The sequence below is a fragment of the Halichondria panicea genome, chromosome 1 (genome assembly GCF_963675165.1).
Source record: "Halichondria panicea chromosome 1, odHalPani1.1, whole genome shotgun sequence".
NCBI lineage: Eukaryota > Metazoa > Porifera > Demospongiae > Suberitida > Halichondriidae > Halichondria > Halichondria panicea.
In genome coordinates this window covers 9,212,255-9,232,851 of record NC_087377.1, presented here as the reverse complement: position 1 = coordinate 9,232,851, position 20,597 = coordinate 9,212,255, and the positions used below count along the sequence as shown (strand labels likewise).

The 20,597-nt window shown below is 40.9% G+C and overlaps 1 protein-coding gene and 2 long non-coding RNA genes across 4 annotated transcripts; all 3 read left to right on the top strand.

Moving 5' to 3' along the window:
* The first annotated feature begins 1,014 nt into the window (after positions 1 to 1,014).
* Positions 1,015 to 1,761, top strand: LOC135344765 (uncharacterized). Its single transcript, XR_010397529.1, has 2 exons — positions 1,015 to 1,097; positions 1,505 to 1,761. It is a non-coding gene; the product is annotated as an uncharacterized LOC135344765 (long non-coding RNA).
* A 2,842-nt stretch (positions 1,762 to 4,603) lies between these two features.
* Positions 4,604 to 5,424, top strand: LOC135344823 (uncharacterized). The gene is made up of 2 exons (XR_010397554.1): positions 4,604 to 5,151; positions 5,241 to 5,424. It is a non-coding gene; the product is annotated as an uncharacterized LOC135344823 (long non-coding RNA).
* Positions 5,425 to 6,169: 745 nt separating this feature from the next.
* Positions 6,170 to 13,854, top strand: LOC135344365 (uncharacterized). 2 transcript variants are annotated; one of them, XR_010397428.1, is made up of 9 exons: positions 6,170 to 6,314; positions 6,444 to 6,809; positions 6,936 to 7,208; positions 7,263 to 7,354; positions 7,425 to 7,641; positions 7,693 to 7,968; positions 8,055 to 8,300; positions 12,327 to 13,124; positions 13,575 to 13,854. XR_010397428.1 is itself a non-coding variant. In XM_064541576.1 (8 exons), exons 1-8 carry the CDS (start codon positions 6,239 to 6,241, stop codon positions 12,578 to 12,580), a joined length of 1,800 nt encoding a protein of 599 aa, XP_064397646.1. In that variant the 5' UTR covers positions 6,170 to 6,238; the 3' UTR covers positions 12,581 to 13,854. The 2 variants fall into 2 exon arrangements, 1 of the variants encoding a protein (XP_064397646.1); XM_064541576.1 differs by having other exon boundaries at positions 12,327 to 13,854.
* The last annotated feature ends 6,743 nt before the right edge of the window (positions 13,855 to 20,597 follow it).

Here is a 20,597-nt window from a genome sequence, read left to right as displayed (position 1 = left end):
CAGCACTGACACATGCAACTACAGTTATTTGGGTCTTTTTTCCACTCGTGATACATGAAGGATTTTTCATTCCTTTTTTTTGCAAACAACTTTTGGAGGATGGTGGTCCAGAGGCATGCCTGTCTCGTCAACATTAAAAATATGTGCTGGTGTGTCTAGAAGGTCATACTCTACTAGAACCTTCTCCAACATGTCAAAGTAACTCGAAATAACTTCTGGATCCGTGGCTTTTGCTCTTGCTACAGACAATTTAGCAGGAATTCGCAAAACTAGTTCTGAGTGTCGCTTTGTGAAGCTTTCATACCAACCATGAGTGACTGTCTTGACTCCTTTACGGTCGCACACTCTTTGCACAATTGCAATTACATTACTTCTGGTTTTAAGAAAGCCAACAGAGGCACATCTAATCAAGAACCTGGTCAGTTCTGCTTCTTCTGCATCAGAGAGATACTTGTTTGGGCCACTTTTGGCACCAGGAAGAGTGCTTCCTCGATAGTAATCGCCCAGTGTGGACCTAGGAATACCATATTCTTCAGCAGCACGTCGTTGACTCAACGTACCATTTCTAATAGCTGAACAAGCAGTGCTTACGGTTTTCAAATCCCAATGCTTGTATATGAGGGTGGGCGATTTTTTGAGTTAACTTCACATACAGTCGCAGCTTTCTTAGTACGGCTATAAAATATTCTTTCTTTTAGCGGTACTTCAGCCATATGTAACCTACAGAATAAGCAAAGACAAAAATAAATGTTCAGCACCATAATTGTGGGGTTCTAAGTTTGTCTCAAAGTGAAGTGAAGCTGTTGTTATTTATACAACACTACAAGCACACTGTAAACCATTGCCAAAACATAGATACAAATTATGGCCATGAAGCTAGCTAGCTCATTAATTACCTAGAAGCGAGCCTAGAAGCACCATAGATAGTAAAGGAAAGGGATTGGAAACGCATCACGTGCACCAATGTTTTCAACAGAGCTTGTGTGTCACCATCCTACTTACGGATGTTATTCATTGTTAGTCAAAAGGTCATTTGTTGTTTTTTGAGCTATATTTTTGGACTTCAAGATCATTCTTTCAGCGTTCAAGCCAATCAAGTAAGCTGTTTGGGTACATAAAAACATAAGCTTTCCAATGGTAGTGGTCCCATAAAGTTTGGATGGTGTATTGCACCCCAAAAAGTGTTTTTAAACCTTGAAAGTTAGGGTGAGTTGTTTACAGAAGCTCTATTGCTCAATGTAAGGTATTATGGATTGGTTACATGAGAGAATCTTGTTCTTACATAATAGAGCTATAGTATGATATGTAGCATAAGCCTCATATTGCATGGATTAGTGAGTTACCATCTGCTTTAAGTAAAAAATGTTGTATTTTATATTATTGTAGTACTCATGCTAGAATGTAGTATGCAACTGATTTTGGAGTGATCAGGGCATCTATTCGTGATTTACAGCAACTTTTATATCATGTTTTTTAAAGTGATTAATTAATTGTCTTTTTTTAGGATGTGAAGCAAACAGCTCGTAAGAAAAGGTGCAAGTCCTCCTCAACCGTTAACCAGATCCCACTCTCTCTCAACAAAACAAAAGCATCTAGGAAGACATGAATTCAACAATGTCATCCATAAGACATTTAGTAACCTCACCTGTCACCTCATCATTAAGTATACATAATTATATACATGTTTATTTTTGCTTGTGTGTATACACTGTAGTTTTGCAACCACTTACTTTAAACATTATATAATATAATTTATTGACATCCCTTAGAGTACAGTATTACACTTATGATTAGTGTCAAGACTCACAAAGGGAGTTTAGTAAGATAATAAATACATTGTTGTCGAGTTTATAATTATGTAACTAAAATAGATCTAGCTTTTTTTACTGATATGGATGCCATCATGAAGCCCTTATCCTTTAACTACACTGTCCACAGTATGAGCTTAGACATGCTTAGGGCTCCAGCTTGAGATGCTCTCATAATTATACCATGTGGCTTCGATTTACGCCGCAATGGAGGGCCTGTAATCGAGGCTACAATCCATAAGTAGGATGGTGACATATGACGTAATGCGTTTCCAATCCCTTTCCTTTACTTATGGAATGCCAAATCCGCCAACATTTTTGCAATGTAATTCACATGAATAAATCGATTATCAGAACGTACACAAGAACGTTTGTCAGATCGATTACTAGAACGTTTCTGGAAACGATTATCAGGACGTGTGTACGCAGACAGAACGATTAATCAGAACGTACACAATAACGTTTGTCAGATAGATCACTAGAACGTCTCTGGAAACGATTATCACGACGCGTGTTAGCCTCGATCCCAGGCCGAGTTTTCGCTTTTATAACGGTTAGGCCAGGCCTGGTACTAGTTGTCTGCGCATGCGTCAAATTTTCATTGTATTTGTGGTGGGCAAAAATATTTAGAAATGAAAATGCACATAGGGAGCTGCACAATCAACTGCACTTCTTCGGATCTCGATTTCAACCATTGATTGGACTAACTGACTACAGACAGGTATCAGGGAAGGTGGACACCACTCTTTTATTTGTGACAGCAACTCTAATGCTGTTTCAATAGGTGTCAACAGATCTAGGGTAAGAGAGAATGGATAATACAAAAATACATAATTATGAGGCAGATCGTTAGAAACGACTAAAGCCAATGGAGTGGTCTATAATTAATAAGTTACGTGGCGTTAATTTAAGTTACGTTAATACAGTAGAAACCGAAAGGTTCAATTTCTGATGATGTAATGTTTGTTTCTGTAATGCACTGTTATCATAATGAATAATGACCTCATGGCTTTCAAAAACCATGTGATGAGAAACTACTACCGTACTAGAGGCCCCCTTCTAATAAGGCGCCACCTGGAAATTTATCCCATCATATTGGCTACTCAGGTACATTAAGGACTGGGACCAGCAATTATTGTTGATTCAGCGAAAACGAAGCTCCGCCCACGATTTTTACTATCAATTGTGCAGTAAAAATGGAGTTTTGCTGCTCCAATCTTTAGCTCAAATTCCGGAGCCTAAAACCTTAGTTTAAGTGTTTACCTTTTAGTGCAGTAGTTAGTTCAAAGCTATATACAGGCACTACCGTTAGCGCCTAGCAGTGGGATCAATGAAAAGTAAGTTATTAGCCTTTACATGCAAAATATTAAGCTGAAAAAGTACTTTATTTAGAAAATTTCACCTTTAGCTGATCCCACTGTTAGGCGCTAACAGTAGTGCCTGTATATATAGCTTTGAACTAACTACTGCACTAAAAAGTAAACACTTAAACTAAGGTTTTATGCTCCGGAATTTGAGCTAAAGATTAGAGCAGCAAAGCTCCATTTTTACTGCACAATTGATAGTAAAAATCGTGGGCGGAGCTTCGTTTTCGCTGAATCAACAATAATTGCTGGTCCCAGTCTAGTCCTTAATGTACCTGAGTATTTCTTAGTACCGTGGCAGTATACGAGGTAGTCTCGAAAAGGAAAAGCGCTTATTTAGAAGTACGGTATTAATCTACTTTGCCTGGCCTATTAAATATTATTACTCATCCAGGGATACTCGTAACAAGCACTGGCGAGCTTGGCTTTGCCTTTTGCAATTAGAGCTAGAGGCCTTGCCATTGCTTGTTACTGGTGCTAATTAATCCCATATTGCCCTCTATAATTATGTAGTTTAACTCACCTTCATTCATAATTCCACAGCTAACACATCCACTTATACAAGTAAGCACTTCTTCACATACAGTGAGAATATTCTCCACATTGTAGGATGATCCAATATTCTTTTTTATGATGACCTTTAACCTCACATGTATAATTATAACTACCGAGGGCGGCGAACGCCTGTCAGCAGTAACGTTCTAGCTTAGCCTCGATTCCAGGCCGCTGAGAAAGGCGGCCTGGTATACATTTTTTTTTTTTTTTTAGCCTTTATGGCGAAACGAGGTAAGTACAAAACGGGTAGACAGATATAAATCGAAATCTGTTTACGCATGCGCCAGAATTACCAAGAACCTTGGTAATTGTAAATTGTAGTATATTTATCAGTATTCTTATTCCGCATTTAGTTGTAAAACATTGATATCCGTTTCATTTATAATGATGTCATTGAAAAAAGAACTCTAGTCCAAGTTTAGTCTCATGAATCAGCCGCCGTTCTTTGGAACCACCGTCTGAGCACTCTTGTCATCGTTTTATGTGCCAAGACAGAATTCCGTCTTGACCAATCAAATTGCAGAAGTCCAGTCAGGTGATGAACTTGGAGGCAGCAAAGAACTGCACTTTGCTCAACGCATTTGGATAATCATTACGCATGCATTACGCATGGTAAACACTTCATACATAGAAGCTGCTACGAAGCATAAGCAAGGCAAACAGGGGTCCTTGGGCACAGATTTAGCACCACAGCAAAACACAAGTAGAGAGAGATGCCTTCGCTTGGCAATTTGTATAACAATTAGGAAATATGTGTGGGCGTAAGATCACGAATTTAATTACATTCCATTGGTTTTGTGAGCAATCAACATTCCATTTTGAAATGACTTCATGACAAGAGTGCTCAGACGGTGGTTCCAAAAGAACAGCGGCTGATTCATGAGACTAGTCCAAGTTGTGTAATGGATATGGCTGCTACCTTCTCTTCTGCTCTCGCGTACGCGTTATCCTGTGTTGGAAAACCAGGTCTAGTCTTGAAAAACAAGCAGCTGGAGGCGTTGAAGTGTCTGTACGCTGGTGTTTATGTGGGTACCGTACCGACCGGCTATGGCAAGTCCCAGAGCAAGTCCATCTGCTTTCCAGACACTCCCTTTCTTGATTGATGTGAAGCTTGACAGGACCAGTGCACCTCTCTCTGAAAGAAGTGTTGTGATGAAAGAAGTGTTGTGATGGTGATTTCTCCTCTTGTTTCTCTGAGTGAAGCCATCTTCAAAGTGTTGGTGTGTCTGTTCGACGTTCAGTGCCATTCTCTCTGGAAGGAAGTATTGTTGTGACATTTGCCGAAAATTGGTCACAGAGTAAGTACGTGGTATCTGATCCGAGAACTGTGTGGCCTGAATGTGTTTACAATCCGAGGGACTTGTGTGTATCCGATCCGAGGGACTTGTTGCTTGAGTGTGTATTAATGGATAGTGCTTTCAATGGTAAATCTATTGTGTAAATCAATAAGTAGTCCTCACATTATGTTACGTCACAGCCACTGTACTTATCCACATTTATTTTTTACCCACAGGTTTAACTAATTTCTTATGAGATTAACTTGTCGGCTGAGTGTGTATCCGATCCGAGCCTCAAGTTAATGAATAAATCTACAGAGCTGATGTTTTACTTAGCTGTCTCTGTCTATATACAGTATATACAAGAGGTAGCCTCTCCTTTTTCTTTTTTCTGTTCTTTATCCACAATAAGATAAAATACTGTTTTAACGTTCAATGAGATAAATACGGTAAATAATAAATTAATTGTCCACCCACGCGCCAACAGTAAATACCAGGCCCACTATTCAAGGGGCTGGAGTCGAGGCTAGTTCTAGCTCAAATCTGACAAACGTTCTTGTGTACTGCGCCTCGAGCACCACGTTAACCTCGAGGCCGTACGTTGTTGTGTACGTTCTGATAATCGTTCTGTCTGTGTACACACATAATGATAATCGTTTCCAGAAACGTTCTAGTAATCGATCTGACAAACGTTCTTGTGTACGTTCTGATACACAATTTATTCATGTGAATTACATTGCAAAAATGTTGGCGGATTTGGCGTTCCATATTTACTATCTATGGAAGCACCTAGTACCTGGAAACACGTCTCACACAGTAGCACTTTCGATTTATCCACGTGGCAAGATAGTTTTGAAAGCAATGTGCGTGGTCGAATTTCAATCAAGATTTGTGAGAAAAAAGCGTGGCTAGTAGCGGAACAGCTACACCACAGAGTTTCATATTTTGCATGCAGCTAGTAGACATAGTTAGCTACTACTAGAAGTTAATCTTAGCTGGATCGTGCCTCCATACTCTAGAGAAGATCGTTGTGCCGGAAATACATGCAATTGGCTGAATATAGATCTATGTACTTTCGGCAGCGCTGGAAAGTTAACTCTAACTCCGGAACACAACGTTGGTTGCAAGTCTCGTTTGGCTCATAGGAACATTACATCAAGAGCTCTATATATATAGTAGCAAAAATAAATCAATTTTGCAAGTGCTGTGTTGGCGTACGAGCGGCCGATTTATCATGGTGGCTGATCTTCAGTGGTTTACTCTAGATCTACTCGGACCTATCATTTTTGGAGCAACATTGATTGTGCATGGTAAGCTTAGGTCTAGCTGTTTGCTTTGGTCGATCCCAGCTGGCCAAACCCTTTAGAATTGAACCATGGTCAACTCTACATAATTATACATACGTTGCATGCCAGTTTAATCTTTTCCGTGTTTCCCAGGAGCCGGTGATACCTTAGTGCTCCCCACCCTCCCCATTGGAAGAGAGTGTTTCTGTCCTGGGGATGTGGAGACGTACACTTGTACTGTATCTGGTGGAGTTGTCACTGAATGGACAGGGACTAGCTTTGACTGTCCAGCAAATGGAGATATTGTTACATTGACCCACAGTCGCTTTACATCCATGAGATCCTGTAACAATGGAGCTATAGAAGGTGTTGGTACTTCAGTGAACACCAGTGTTACCCCAAACTGTTTTACATCTCAGTTGTCAATTAATATCAGCTCGACCATGAATGGTCAAACTGTTCAATGTTTCAGAGATGGTCCGCTTGATACGATTGGAAACCATACATTAAGAGTAGCAGGTAAACAGTGTTACTATACATAATAACAGGAGTGCATGAATATTCATGCACTCGAGTCCTGATAATAATTATGTACATGTAATCCCTATTAGTTGCCTAACTTGCGGTACACACACACCCCCACAGATCCGCCCCCTCCCCCCACTAGCCTGGTAGTAACTGACGTTGGTTTGTCCACATTCACTTTAACCTGGGAGAAGCCAACTAGCGACTGTGGAACCTCCTTCTCATATGATGTCGTCTCAGATTGTGGAGGCTCTTGTTCGGTCAGCTCCAGCATGTCAGGAGTGTGCTCTGATTGGACTGCCGCTGGACAAAGCTGCTCCGTTATGGTGAGGGCTGCCTTGTGTACTGGACAACCTGGAAGCGTCAGCACTCCCGTCATGCTAAGTTTAACAGGTGAGTAAGGGCTATATATAATTATGGGATGAGTGTGGCATAGTGACTCTCCAGAACCACCCCCCCCTCTTGCTAGTGATGTCAGTGGACAGGTAGTGTATTCTGGTGACAGCCTCGACTCTCTTACTATCACATTCCCAACAGTGGTAAGTGATTGTCAAACCTCATGCGACTATATAGGATTTTAAGTACTTGAGAACCCCTCCCCACATGCAGACTTTTGTCGAGGTTGCTCCTGGTTTGTCTCCTGTAGTTACTTACTCTGTACAAACCGTCGGTGATCCAAAAGTGGTTTCCATAGGCAACTGTAATGCCACCCTGTGTCAGTACCAGACTATCTTCGCACGTGATAGTCTTCCCAGCAATGACTTAAACGTGACTGTGACAGTTTCCAACGGAATAGGAAGTGGACGATCTGTGACACCCTTCAAATGTGAGTTGGATTGTTTTGAAACAAAAAATAATTGTTGTTTTGTTTTTATAGTGCCAGCCAGTATTTCTTCGTTGGTGACTGTGACAGTTGTTATAGTGGACTCTAATGCTATTGTGTCCGCTTATCTCCCGGACCCTAGTAGTTTCCAAGATTTGGCTGTGACCTCAGGAGTTTGTAACACCAGCACTTGGATGTCAGCTAATGGCATGGCTAGAGATACTCTGACAGTTACACTAACGTCCATACAGCCTGAAACCAATTATTGTTATTCTATTCATTTCAACCAAGGAGGGCTAACATTTGATGTGATGGGAACGTTCCGCTCAAGTGAGTTATGTATATCAGGAGTGCATGATTGCACTCCTGTGTATATGTATAAGAATATTAGGAGATCATTAATTACATCACTGCAGGGTGTAGTGTAGCTGAACTGACGAGTGTAATACAAACCTCAGAGGTGTGTCTAATGGAAGGTTTTGCTGGTGGTATCACGATCCGTAATGGAAGTGTGTGCTACACTGGGAAAGTCCCTGGAGCCAATCACACTGCACAATCTTTCTGCAACCAAGGTTACCAACTCATATCTACCTCATCTCCGTCCAGAGAGTGCCAGAGCGACGGTACATGGAGTGGAACTGTTCTGTGTGAACCTACACCATGTGAGTGTGGAGTGAACAAGCCTTAGAATGCCCTGTATATACTTCTCATTAATCTGGCTCTATGGTCACCTCAATAAATTATAACGGCCATTTTTGTTCGGCATCATTACTGTACAATACTTGCCCTGTCACCTCGCTATTTCGTATACTAGTAAGCCCCAAACCAGATGTTTAATGGACACGCCGGATACACCCCTTGAAACAGAACCATATATTAATCTAAATTCGAGGCATATTAGCCGCGGCCATGCCACTTTGCAGCCACCTCGCTAAATATAGTCTGGGGCCTGAGTGCACGTGATATGATAGGAGAGGGAGATGGTCTGGGGATTTTTCTTGATCAGATATCAAAAATTGACGTCTCCAATCAGATTCGCAAGATTCTGCAGGAGAGACACAGATCCTTCACAGAATTATGAAGCAACAAACTACTACGGCTCCCTGGCAACAGCGGACGACCACCATTACATAATTTTGGGAGAGAGCAATGTTACAAATTTACACAACACGACAATTTGACTTATCTTACCGGCAAAGATGCAGCCAGATAACCACATGAGTGTGCACTCCAAAAATAGAGAGGAAAGGATAATGAAAACAGATTTACCGTTGATTTTCATCCTCTAACAAAAGAAGTTCGATCTCACCACTCACATTGTCAGTGCTGTCTGTAGCTCTAGCGTTACCTATCTCTTCTCTTCAGGCTACCAACAAACGGCTCTTCTATTGAGCTGCCACAACGATAAAAGTTTTCTCGTACGCGATTTGAGACGTGGTCTTACAGGCTTACATCTTAATTTATATTCTAGCGTACACGTACGCTAGTAGCATTAGATAAAGTGTTCGATCTGACTATCTACGTACAGGACTTGGTCTATATTTAGCATGCTGCTATAACTACCTAAGGTGAACAGAGTTACGAGCTGACTTTGTCCATATATACGGTCTAGATTTTTCTCTAGTGGGTGTGTCATGACAAAAATTCTCATAATAGATAACAGGGATTTTACAACAAGAGCTCTTTGTAATATTGAAGAGCTTTGTATAGTGCACCTGCAAACAATCAATCAAGTCCATAGCTCTACTGCAGTGGTTACTGAGACGGAACTTCTTTTTACGGTGGCCGAGAAGGGTCATCCGCCTCCACCTGCCGCCACAATGAACAGCGCGCGCTTTAATTCTAAGCGCGCAGAGTTTTTGTTGACCGTACGCTCTTAAATATAAACGATCGCGGTACGAGACACACTGCACGGACAAAGAGCCGCCAACAAATTTTAAGATCAGTCTGCACAAGGTCAAAGGTCAATAAATTATATCTGGATTCTAATTAACGCAAGGTATTCCTTGGCTATCGATGCAGACTGCAGGACATGTTTGATTGATCTTTGACCTTGTGCAGACTGCATGGTCTTAAATTTTGTTGGCGGCTCTTTGTTTAACCGCGCGCGCGGTTAATGTGTTTACTGCGAGCGTTTAGAATTAAGCGCGTGGGTTAACAAAACATCCGCGCGCAGTTCATTGTGGCGGTAGGCGAAGGCATGCAGGTGACCCTTCTTGGCCACCGTATCTTTTAACTAGAGGATGAAAATCAACTGTAAAATCTGTTCTCGTCATCCTTTCGTCTACATACTTGGAGTGCAGTAGTTTGTATAATTTTGTGAAGATCTGTGTCTCCAGGGGCGTAGGGAGGGGGAGGGCTTTGGGGGCTCCAGCCCCCCCTTTCTCTGCAAAAACTACACTAAGAGCCCCACCTTCTCTGATGAGTCTTCAGCCTGGGAATTAGATACTGGTATAGATTAGTGGCAGACAAACAGCATGTCCAAGAGCTAGCTATACTATACTAGTAACTTTGATTCTTTAGTGCAACTAGCTACGGCTAGCTAGCTAGCTAGCTTTAGCAGTATTATTAATCGAAGCAAGGTGTGGCTATTTCTTGCACATGCGCAATGAGCCATTAATTAGGGGGTGTGGCTTCCGGTCACCGAAAACTTCGGCGCTCAGCCCCCCCTTCCTCAAATTCCTGCCTACGCCCCTGGTCTCTCCAGCACTGAGGTAGTTTCATAGCTCTAGTAACGTGTGTGTGGGCATATACGTGGGCGTAGATGTGCCAGCACCCACTAAATCTGTATAATTATGAGAGTAGAGATAATAGCTGGCCAGTTTTAGCCTCGTCACCATGCCCATATTTCCGCTTGTAATTTCATGTGATGACACAAGGTACATAACATAACACATCATCTGATTATGTCATTGCATTTTTGCGAAACTGATAAACAAGAAAAGTTGCTCTATGCCAGACTCTATTCTGGGGGCCAGATCTTTTCTCAGAGGGGGGCGTGGGAAGAGAGAAATAGGTCTGGAGACTCTTGCAGCACTTCCGTGTGCTGTGATATTGAAGGTTATAAAAAAAGAGTCGATGTAGCAATACTCTCATTTCATTGGCTGCATCCAAATATTCCACAGAGGCAATACTTGCATTTCATTGGGTTAAAAATTACATGACATATAGGATATGCATTTCATTGGCTCTGGCCACATTCCACTAGAGCACACGGAAATGCTGCAGGAGTCTCCAGACCTAATCCTATAGCTCTCTTGATTTTGCCCCCGAGCTATTAGGTCTGGCCCTCAGACTAGCCAGACTCGGGGAGGAGTCTGGCTTGAGACTACCCACTAGTGCAGCACTGTTCTAAGGGTGACCAGATTAATGAGAGTACGCTAGCAATATGTCATCATTTGTTGGGCTGATAATAATATTATTTTTTCAAAGCTACTCAGCAAACACAGTGATATACCTTTCCTATTGTCCCGAAGTTACAACATGCACACTTTATAGCCATGCAAATCATTACCAAATATTGTTTTTATGGTAGAAATTGGGTACAGTAGACTGTCCGCTAATCTCTGAATTAAGGTCACCTCGACATACTGTAGTTTCATTGGCTAGCTGGATCATTGCTGTATAAACTCATCCTGAAATGCGGCCACCTGTATATACTGGTCTGTTCTGGCTGCCCCAAACTATGTGATACATTATTACAGCCGATATAGCAGTATAATTATTTCGAGGGTATAAATTTTCGCGGAAATGCCTTTAGAATGGTTTTCGCGGATTTAATTTTCGTGGAATAGCATGCAGCCTTTTAATTTGCAGTATATATGCATGCATACATGCGATTTTAAATTTGCGGTTATAAATGTTCGCAGTACATTTATATCCCCGAAATAATTATACTTGCTATACTGTATGTCGTTTAGGGTGTAGTTTAGCCGATGAAAACTGCAAGCCTGTTGTACCTCCTCTGGCCCGAGCCTAGCCTCGAATTCAGGCCGACTAAAATACGGCCTGGTATCTATTGCATGTGTAATTAATCATAGGCTAGTCCATAGACGTCCACGTATTATCTACTATGTGCTTTATAGCCTAGCTAGCTAGCTGCGGCACTCTATGGTATTGTCGAGAAGGCTTGCACACTAGTCTGAAACCAGAAGAGGCTCTCATACCTCTATGATGGTTGGATGGTCATGATTTTATTTCTGTACAAATGAGAGCTTCTTCTGGCTTCAGACTAGTGTGCAAGCCTCCTCGACAACACCATAGAGGGCCACAGCTAGCCAGCAAATCTTCTTGACAACGCAATAGAGAGCATAAGCCACAGCTTCACAGGAGACAAGTATTTGTTAAAATTAATACGGAAAGAAACTAGTAAATAAACTAGTTTACGGTATAATTTTACAAAGGTTTACTAAGTATAACGAGTTACCCAGATTCTTGCATGTGCACTATCACCCATGCAATAGAGACCAGGCCGTATTTTAATCGGCCTGGTCTCGAGGCTAGCCCGAGCCCAGAGGAGGTACGACAGGCGCGGTGCAATATAGATTCGAGGCGATACCGCTATTTAGCCGCGGCTATAATCTGAAATGCAGCCACCTCGCTATTGCGGCCAAATTGCATGTGCCGAGGGTGACCGGATTAACGAGAGTCTACTGTATAATTGATGCATGTCGTGCTTCTATTTCTAGCTTTGTCCCGAGAAGCTGTAATTGCTCTCACATTTGTCCTGACGTTCCTGCCGACCCTAGTTGTTGGAGTCTCTATTGGTGTCCTCATTGTGCTGGCAGTGAACAAGTACAGGAGGTCTGAGAAAGTAACTCTGCAAACTGAAACTGAAATGAGACAACCACCTGTCATATATGAAGAGCCGGACAGTATTAAGATTAAGCCAGAACCCCACACTCAGGGGAACGTTGCTTATGGACATGTGCAGTTCAGTTAGTTTTAATGAGTCTGTCATATAGCTTACTGTGACAATTAAAGTATTGTTTTTTTGTCAGCCTTATTTACTCGCAAAGAATTACTAGTAAATTGTGGAAACTGACAGGACAGATAATTATAGCCTTTTCCATATAATGTCTAATAATTACCCAAGGTGCACGTGGGCGGCCACGGGTATAGACCCATTGCAGTGACGTAATTAATAATGATGTCATTGGAATGTCAGCCATTTTGAGGTATATACCAGCAGCAGACTTTTACGTACAATCATAGATGTAGGAGAGAGGGATTGGAAACGGAAGTAGATTTCAATGTACCTCACGTATGACCTCGATTAAACATCCGCGCCTCGCCTAATGATGGCTAATCTATTCCCCAGGAACTTCGCGGTAACTGAGATTATTGGAAGTCTAGGATTTTCTGAGTTGTCACTAGTATTCTGTAAAGTTCTCCAGTATCCAGTGCAACTGTGCTTTATATAGATAGTGAATAACCATTGTTCAAGCTCTATTTACCGTTGCAACTATCTTCTTCATGGAATTTAGGTCAGTTTAATCTTGTATTGTACACATTTATCCCTTTTTCTCTGAAATGATTAATGTTTAGGTCGTATACTTTGGTCTGCTTATTGGTAAATCATGTGGTATCACCCCAAGCCAAAGAAAATTAGTCGTACATCAGCTGGTAGAATCAATGGTAGAATTTAGTACTAGAAAAAAGTTGAATTAAAAAGCACCACTAAAGATCCTTTTTTGGGAATACGCTAAGCGTTACAGAAATTTAAATTTTAGGCACACATTCCCTTATGATTGGTGATCACCCCAAAAGCATTAGTTTTGGATCAGGTGGATGTATAGCTTTTGTGTGCATGAATGTGTAGTCACCTATTTTTACCTCATAATTGTTATTGGCCCGGTAGTAGATTGTGGTGAAAGGGCCTGTAGGCCCGAGATAATTATCTACTACAAATGCTGTTTCATCTATATTTTATATAGCAATACCTCGCAAGCCGAAACTTACTGAGTACGCTGAAGAAAAGAAGACAAAAGAATTTACCCCTCCTCTCTACACCCCTATATAATTATACACATCACCACCCTCGTACATGTTACCGGCTGTTCCGACTATATACACCCTTGTATACCTCACCAGCTTCTCTCCATCTAAGACTGTCTGATTAACTAGTGCTAAACTAATCATAATTTTAATTATTTTTATCGTGTAAGTTTTTGTTAATATTGTTTGGTTTGATCCCACTCATTTTACACTTTAAAAGCAACTGGCAGTGCTGTGGAGTGTTTTGCTGTCTCCAAGTGTATATACTAGATTGGAATGGGAAATTGAAATGTACGCTCATCAGCCTAACTAGTAGAAACTTCGTACAATTGATTCATCAAAAGTTATTTAAGAAAGAATTATGTATTACATGGTGTATTATGTATCTTGTCATGTGAATGATCATGGTTATTGCCTCAAACTAGTAGACTTCTTGATGGTTTTCTTTTTCATTTAAGTTGGCAGCAAAAGAGAAGCCTCTGACAGTCACAAATACCTTCACAATTTCAACTAAGCATCCTCTAATGATTTTATATCTACTGTAAAACAAGTATCCAATACCACTAGAGCCTCTGCACATTCTCCTTACTATTACCATGTACCAATGCACTGTTGATTGTGTCTCTTTCACCCTTCTTTCACTGTATTACATGATGAGTAGCTTATAATCATTTGAGGCAAGAAAAGAAGACAAGAAAGCGAGGCGCGGATGTTTTCCGAGGCCCACTTCCGTTTCCAATCCCTCTCTCCTACATCTATGGTACAATGAACACGATTTGGCTAGTATTTAGCACCAAAAAGATACCTTTTGTAGAAGGTTATTTATCTTCAAAACAAGACCAAGGTGGCAAGAAGAAGTACCTGAACAAGCTAGATATCATTATTGGGCTAGATCTTTCAAAATGCGGCTGAAAACAAGGAGTGAAAAGATGGCTCTGTACTAGTGGAAATGTGCACATTGCAATGACATAGAGTTATTTTCAAGTTTATGTGTGTTAGCTATATGATTTGTGACATGTGTGTGCAAGTATGAACTGAATTGAACATTCTATGAAAAGTTACAGGAACAGCAAAACTGCAGAAAATACACAAGCCATTCTCCATGTATCAGGCTGCTCAGCTCTAATTCTTTGTCTTTTTGACTTGGGAGTCAGTAGAAGTTCTTGTCTTTATCCCTACTACTAGGATTTCCACAATATAATAAGTACAAAAATCACTATTTTACCTGTAAATTACACAAATCTGTTTGATGTGGTACCCCAAAATGGCGGCTATCATTGAATTATCAAAGCGTAACGTCATAACCACACCCACTGCAATGGGTCTAGATCTATAGTAGTCGTTAACCCGAGGCGCGTGGGCGGCCACGGGTTATAGTAGTCGTCTGGTTTGTTTGTAATTACCCGAGACGTGCGTGGGCGGCCACAGGATAGTATAGTTTTTTTTTTTTGTTTTTTTTGCAGGCCCCAGGTGGGGTAAAAATAATTATTAGAGGAATTAATGGCATGTACAGTGATGGCATGTAAAATAGTAGATAATTATTGTTAATATTAATTACTGTCCTGAGATGGGATTCTGCTGAGATCAGGTCGATCTCAATGGGTGTCCTGGCTGCATGTCCCACCGACGATCTTGCACCTCTAATTGCTTGGATGGCTGAGCGTAGGAGGGAGAAGGTTAGGCGACATCTTAGCCAGCATAGAGTTTTATTGTAGGTGATGTCCCATTTCTGGGCAAGTAGTGAGCTCAGGCGTTTGTAGAAGAGTGATGCTTCTACGCCCATGCCTCCTGTAACGGATAAAACTAATGGTGTGAAAGAGGAGTGTTCAACTTCCTGGACTCTTTGCTGATAAGCCCGTTTCTTTTCCAGTTCGTGTTTTCTGTATGTTGCTGCATGTGACTGGTTTCTGTTGGAGGGGTTGAACACTCTCACATCAAAGTATGTTTTTTGGAATCTTCCCCCCCAGACACCATTGGCCGATATATCCAAACGTGCATTTTCTTAGCTGTTCGCTGAAAGTATTGGCTACTGGAAAATCTACAAGCCGAGAGAGCTACAAAAGGGGTTGTAGGGGTTCAGGGTCTGATCTGGCTTCTCCTTCCCTGACTATGTAACTAAATATAGCCAGTTTTAAAACACTTTTGACATTTTTGGCTAGGTGGGTACATTTTATATTTTCGTAGTGCTCTTCTTGAGTCTTTCCACGTAATTATGGTTACGGTTGTAAAAAGGTAGGCGTTTCACTTTCATCAGCCACGATTCTCTGAAAACACTCCACTCCGTTCATTACCCCAAAGGGTACTTGATGATACGTGTGAGCTAATACAATGCATCACCAGCTTGGAAGGCCGTGCAAGGTTTGTCATTTTCCTTAATATACCGACCTATAATGCTATGGACTGCGTAGATCGATGGTGCTAAAAACCACGATATTGGGCTATAGAGTGTCGTCAATGTGGAGTAAGGGAAAAGCATACAGAAGAGTGATATAGTTTGCGAGTAGTCAATAACTATTCTCTTAATTCTTGTGGTTTTATTGTGGGTATAACCACAACTTGAGCCCTCCAGGGAGGTTTGCTGGATTTGATAATTCTTTCACCAAGTAGACGTTGCACTTTTAACTTTACTTTCGTGACTTGGTGGCGATTGGGTAAACATCAGCCATTAGATTGGCAAAAAGGTCAGGAGGTTCTACCTTCAATGTGGTGAGACCACAGACCTCAAGAGGTAGTTTCGAAAATTGAGACCGAATCAGAGATCCGCAAGGATAAACAGACGAAGACCAGGATAATAAACCCTGGGTTGACAACACAGGTCTCAGCTAAGAGTGTGGACTGGGCCATAGACATTCTTCGACGAACAGGATGCTTGCGGAGGGTTAGGGGTGTCGGTAATTTAGGTCGGGAACAGACACAAATGCACACCCGGTTTACACGAGGCCTTTAATCTGATCTATCCGCGTTCGTGTAAACTGGGTTGTAATCCGGATTAGCCAATTAACCCAGGTGGATCAGATTAGGTCAGAAGCGATTTAGCTGTGAGTAAACAAAGGGCTAATTCTGAGGTGTTGTGCATGTTTGTTCGTGTTCCTAGATAGCTTCCTATCCGCCAATGTTTGCGCAAATGGAATTAGTGGTTCGTTTTACTATGCTTACTACTCAGTGCACGTGACCTGGATTAGGTGCAGTGTGTGTGATGCATCTTCCTGTGTTGGCTGCCAAGCTGCCTCACCTACTGCCAACAACAATAATTAGCACATAGATTCATAGTAGTCATCAAACGAGGCTATAATTATGCACACACATGAACAGCTTTACCGTATTCCTCGTGCAGCTACGCCTTAGTATAATAATTGGGAATTTAGCCTAAGGCCTTAGATTAGTGAAGCCACAAACTATCACCAATAATAGACCCGGTAGTAATTAAAACCCACTAACAGAGTCACACAACACCATAACAAGTCACTGCCTCACTACGTTTTGATAGATCACGTGGCCAATTTGAACTCTGATCATGACTACTACATCATAAGATTAATTTGGTGTGGCCTTATAGCTCAATACAGTAAAACCTCGATTATCCAGACACCTTGCATGGTTCCAGAGGCAGGCCGGATAACTGAATATGCTGGATAATCGAATAGATAAACCACGCCTTGATCCACCCACTTAATTGATAAACAGCAGTGCCGCATGGTTGTCTACGCACGCGCAGAAGATAAGCAGGCCTATCTCCATGGTAACAGCTGCAATGCGCATGCGCGCATTTAAGGGACACGCCCATTAAAAAAAATTATATTGTCAAGCCGGATAATCGAGGTTCCGGATAATGGAGGGCCGGATAATCGAGGTTGTAGTATACAGTGGCTGCAACGTACGTCTTGGGAGACGGCTTCCTGGAGCGTTGCAAGCAGACATATTATGGCACCTATTAACAGCCTCATGTCAAACAACCTGTGGACATTTAAGAGATAAGAATGAGGGGAGGCACTGAATGGCACAAACTCAACTACAGATGCTATAGCTATAATATAAATACAACACATGCAGCTAAAATATAATTGTTCCGGCTATAATTGGATCTACTTTATATATATATAGGCCTGGAATCGAGGCTCACCTGTGCAGCAAAAAACACCAGCAACTGGCCAAACTCCTTGCTTTTCAAGTCTCCTAGTATTGAGGCCCACTGTTAATGAAATTCATGTTTCTGGTTTGTCACTGAGGGAAGGGTATCAAAGTGACACCACTTCCTGTAAATCTCATTTCCTGTTAATTAAAACCAACCACACCAGATGCAATAAAACCACAAACATGACAAGCACACATAGCACACACCGTACCCTCGAGAAAATACTATTGGCAAGAGATCTGATGCACAGCAGTTTGAGCTATAGCTAGTAAGCGACAAGCAAGTTGAATTTGACAGAGTTTCAGGTAACAATAGAGATCACAGAAAGACACTGACAAAACAGAACATGCATGCAGGGTATAGTGCACAGAGACGCGCAGGGCCTCTTTACAACAAAGAACTATAGTACAAAACAAAAGACTATACTAAGGGAGGCTCTGCTCCAGGAAACTCAACAGAGATAATTACTAATAAACATTCCTAACACAAACTATTGTAACTAAACAATGACCAGTAACTAGTGTTCAAGCTGGCGCTGTGCTAATGCCTCTCGCCATGATTTGCTTTCGCTCAAAAGTATAGAAGAGAAAGTATAGAAGAGGAAAAAGTGTATAAAATAATCTGTCTAAAACTGACTTGCAATTGTATAATTATGGTATCATTGTTGTGTTTTGTGGCTGCTTATACCAGGACCTCAAGGATCTAGGAAGCAACAAAGAAGAAGATTTTGTTTTCAATTAATTATAAGCGGAAGTGCATAATTATTTCATAAAGTTAGCTTATCTATATAAAGTCACTGAGAAGAAAAGACTTATTACATGCATCTATTGTTGTATTATGTGGATTTAATACCAGGACCTCAAGAAAGAAGAAAATTGGATCTGTAGTTCATGCAGTGTATAATTATAATATTTAAGAAGAAAAGACTTGTGTACATACATATTGTTATCTATAGTAGTGTTTTGTGGCTTACCAGGCCCTCAAGAAAAATATGATTCTGCCAGGATCTGGTCTGGGGAATGAGCGCGCATGCGCATTACATCCATAGGAATAATTAAAGGGTGTGTCCAAAGAGATCAATTTCACAAATGGCTACTGCTAGCTAGCTGTTTTAACAGGTATTTTCTGAGTCTTGTAGCTAACAAAAAGCTAGCGCTTTAGTGCAAGGCTAACTCATATGTTGAATAGAAAGTTTGTGCGGACAGATGATGCTATGAAAGATTCTGAAGAGACTGCAACAGCCTTCAATGTGAGTCAAACTAGCCATAACTCGAGAAAGAAGCTTTAGTTTGCTAATCCACAAATCAAAATCCAAGAGAACGTGGCTAGAAGCCTATAGAAGCTGTTAGTTTTCGTCGCATTGCAACCGTTGAGCAGTTACAGCTGGAACAGACACACAGACACACAGTCAGCTTTACCGTATCCCTCGTGCGGCTACGCCTCGAGGCATAATTAAGTCTAAGTGTTAAAACTAATAAATACGCCCACCCTATAGCTTTTCTGCAAGAAGTTTAAGATTATTAGGGAACTGGGCGTATAATCGCAAACACTAATTGAGCGCAAAGAAAAGTATAAATTATTATTTGCTGATGTATAGGTGAAATACAGCCTTAAATCGAGGTCACATGCATGTACAACTGATCTATAATAACCAGCAACTAGTATTCTATACGTTCTATTGCTAAGCATCACTGTAATAATTATAAACGCCAAACTGGAATTTTATAGGTTTTGTGTGCCACTGGAAAATCCTAATAAATTGTTAGTGGCGTTGTAATTAGTACGCATTATGTTGTGTTTACAGTAGTTGAAGTTGTATGTGTTTACATGCAGTGCCACCACAATAATAATATTATGTTTAGGACTCCAAAAATGGTATAGTTGGTTCCTGTTCTGTCTATACAGTTCATTCAAAACAAGTTTAATTGAATTGTATCACTATGGCACGATGAAATAAGGTATCATTCATGCAACTTGTGTACATGTAGTCCAGTAGGAGTCATCTTACATAATGTAAGTATCGCATCTGATCTGCATGAATATTGGCAAAATTGAAGGCTGTCGGCTTTACTTTTTGGCCCCTATATATTATAATTATTATTATAAGTTTGAAAATTAAACTATAGCTGTACAGTAACTGTATAACGTCCTTTTAAGCAACAATCATTGTTTTATAGCTTTATATGTCGAAAAAGCTTCCACCGAGGCATCACCACCTGTGGTGCTTTCATTGAGTCTGATAGAATGAGAGGTGAAAAGCCAAACTCCCCCCCCCCCCCCCGTATAGTGATACCTTTTGTACATCCTCTTAAAATGAACAAACACTCAGCATGAAAGTCTTGATATGGATAGTTTATATATGGGTGCAAACTTAGTGTGTCTGCATGCTGTGCATGATACATAGTGAATGTTTTTGACCAAGGGCCAAGTTATGGAAGCAGCCAATCAGAGATACATTGTTATAGTGTGACTATAATTATTGCAATTTTGCAATCTGGTGTATGCTTTATGATAATTATGTATAGCCTCAGGTTAATAAAATGAGGACCTTTGCATGGAATCCTTGTACTACTTAGACCTGTGTGGCAGATCACCATGCATGCAGCATTTGTTGTCAGGAGAAAAAGTTATAATAATTGCAATTTGTCACTACCAATTCACTTGACGGTTCGAACCGTCAGCTATATTATGCATGTGAATAACTCACATGCACGCCAATCAGTAAATGACATGTTTTGCAAGTAGATGTCTTACAAAATGCTATTCACATGAGACACACAGAGTGCAACAGTCAAAACCTTCAAACCAGTTTACATGCATGCCCATAATT

What these genes read in the sequence shown, in the direction of transcription:
- LOC135344365 (XM_064541576.1), top strand. Translation starts at nt 6,239, where the DNA reads ATGGTGGCTGATCTTCAGTGGTTTACTCTAGATCTACTCGGACCTATC. An exon ending in CGTCATGCTAAGTTTAACAG is followed by an intron (nt 7,209 to 7,262) that starts GTGAGTAAGGGC and finishes GTGACTCTCCAG; the next exon opens with AACCACCCCCCCCTCTTGCT. An exon ending in GATGGGAACGTTCCGCTCAA is followed by an intron (nt 7,969 to 8,054) that starts GTGAGTTATGTA and finishes ACATCACTGCAG; the next exon opens with GGTGTAGTGTAGCTGAACTG.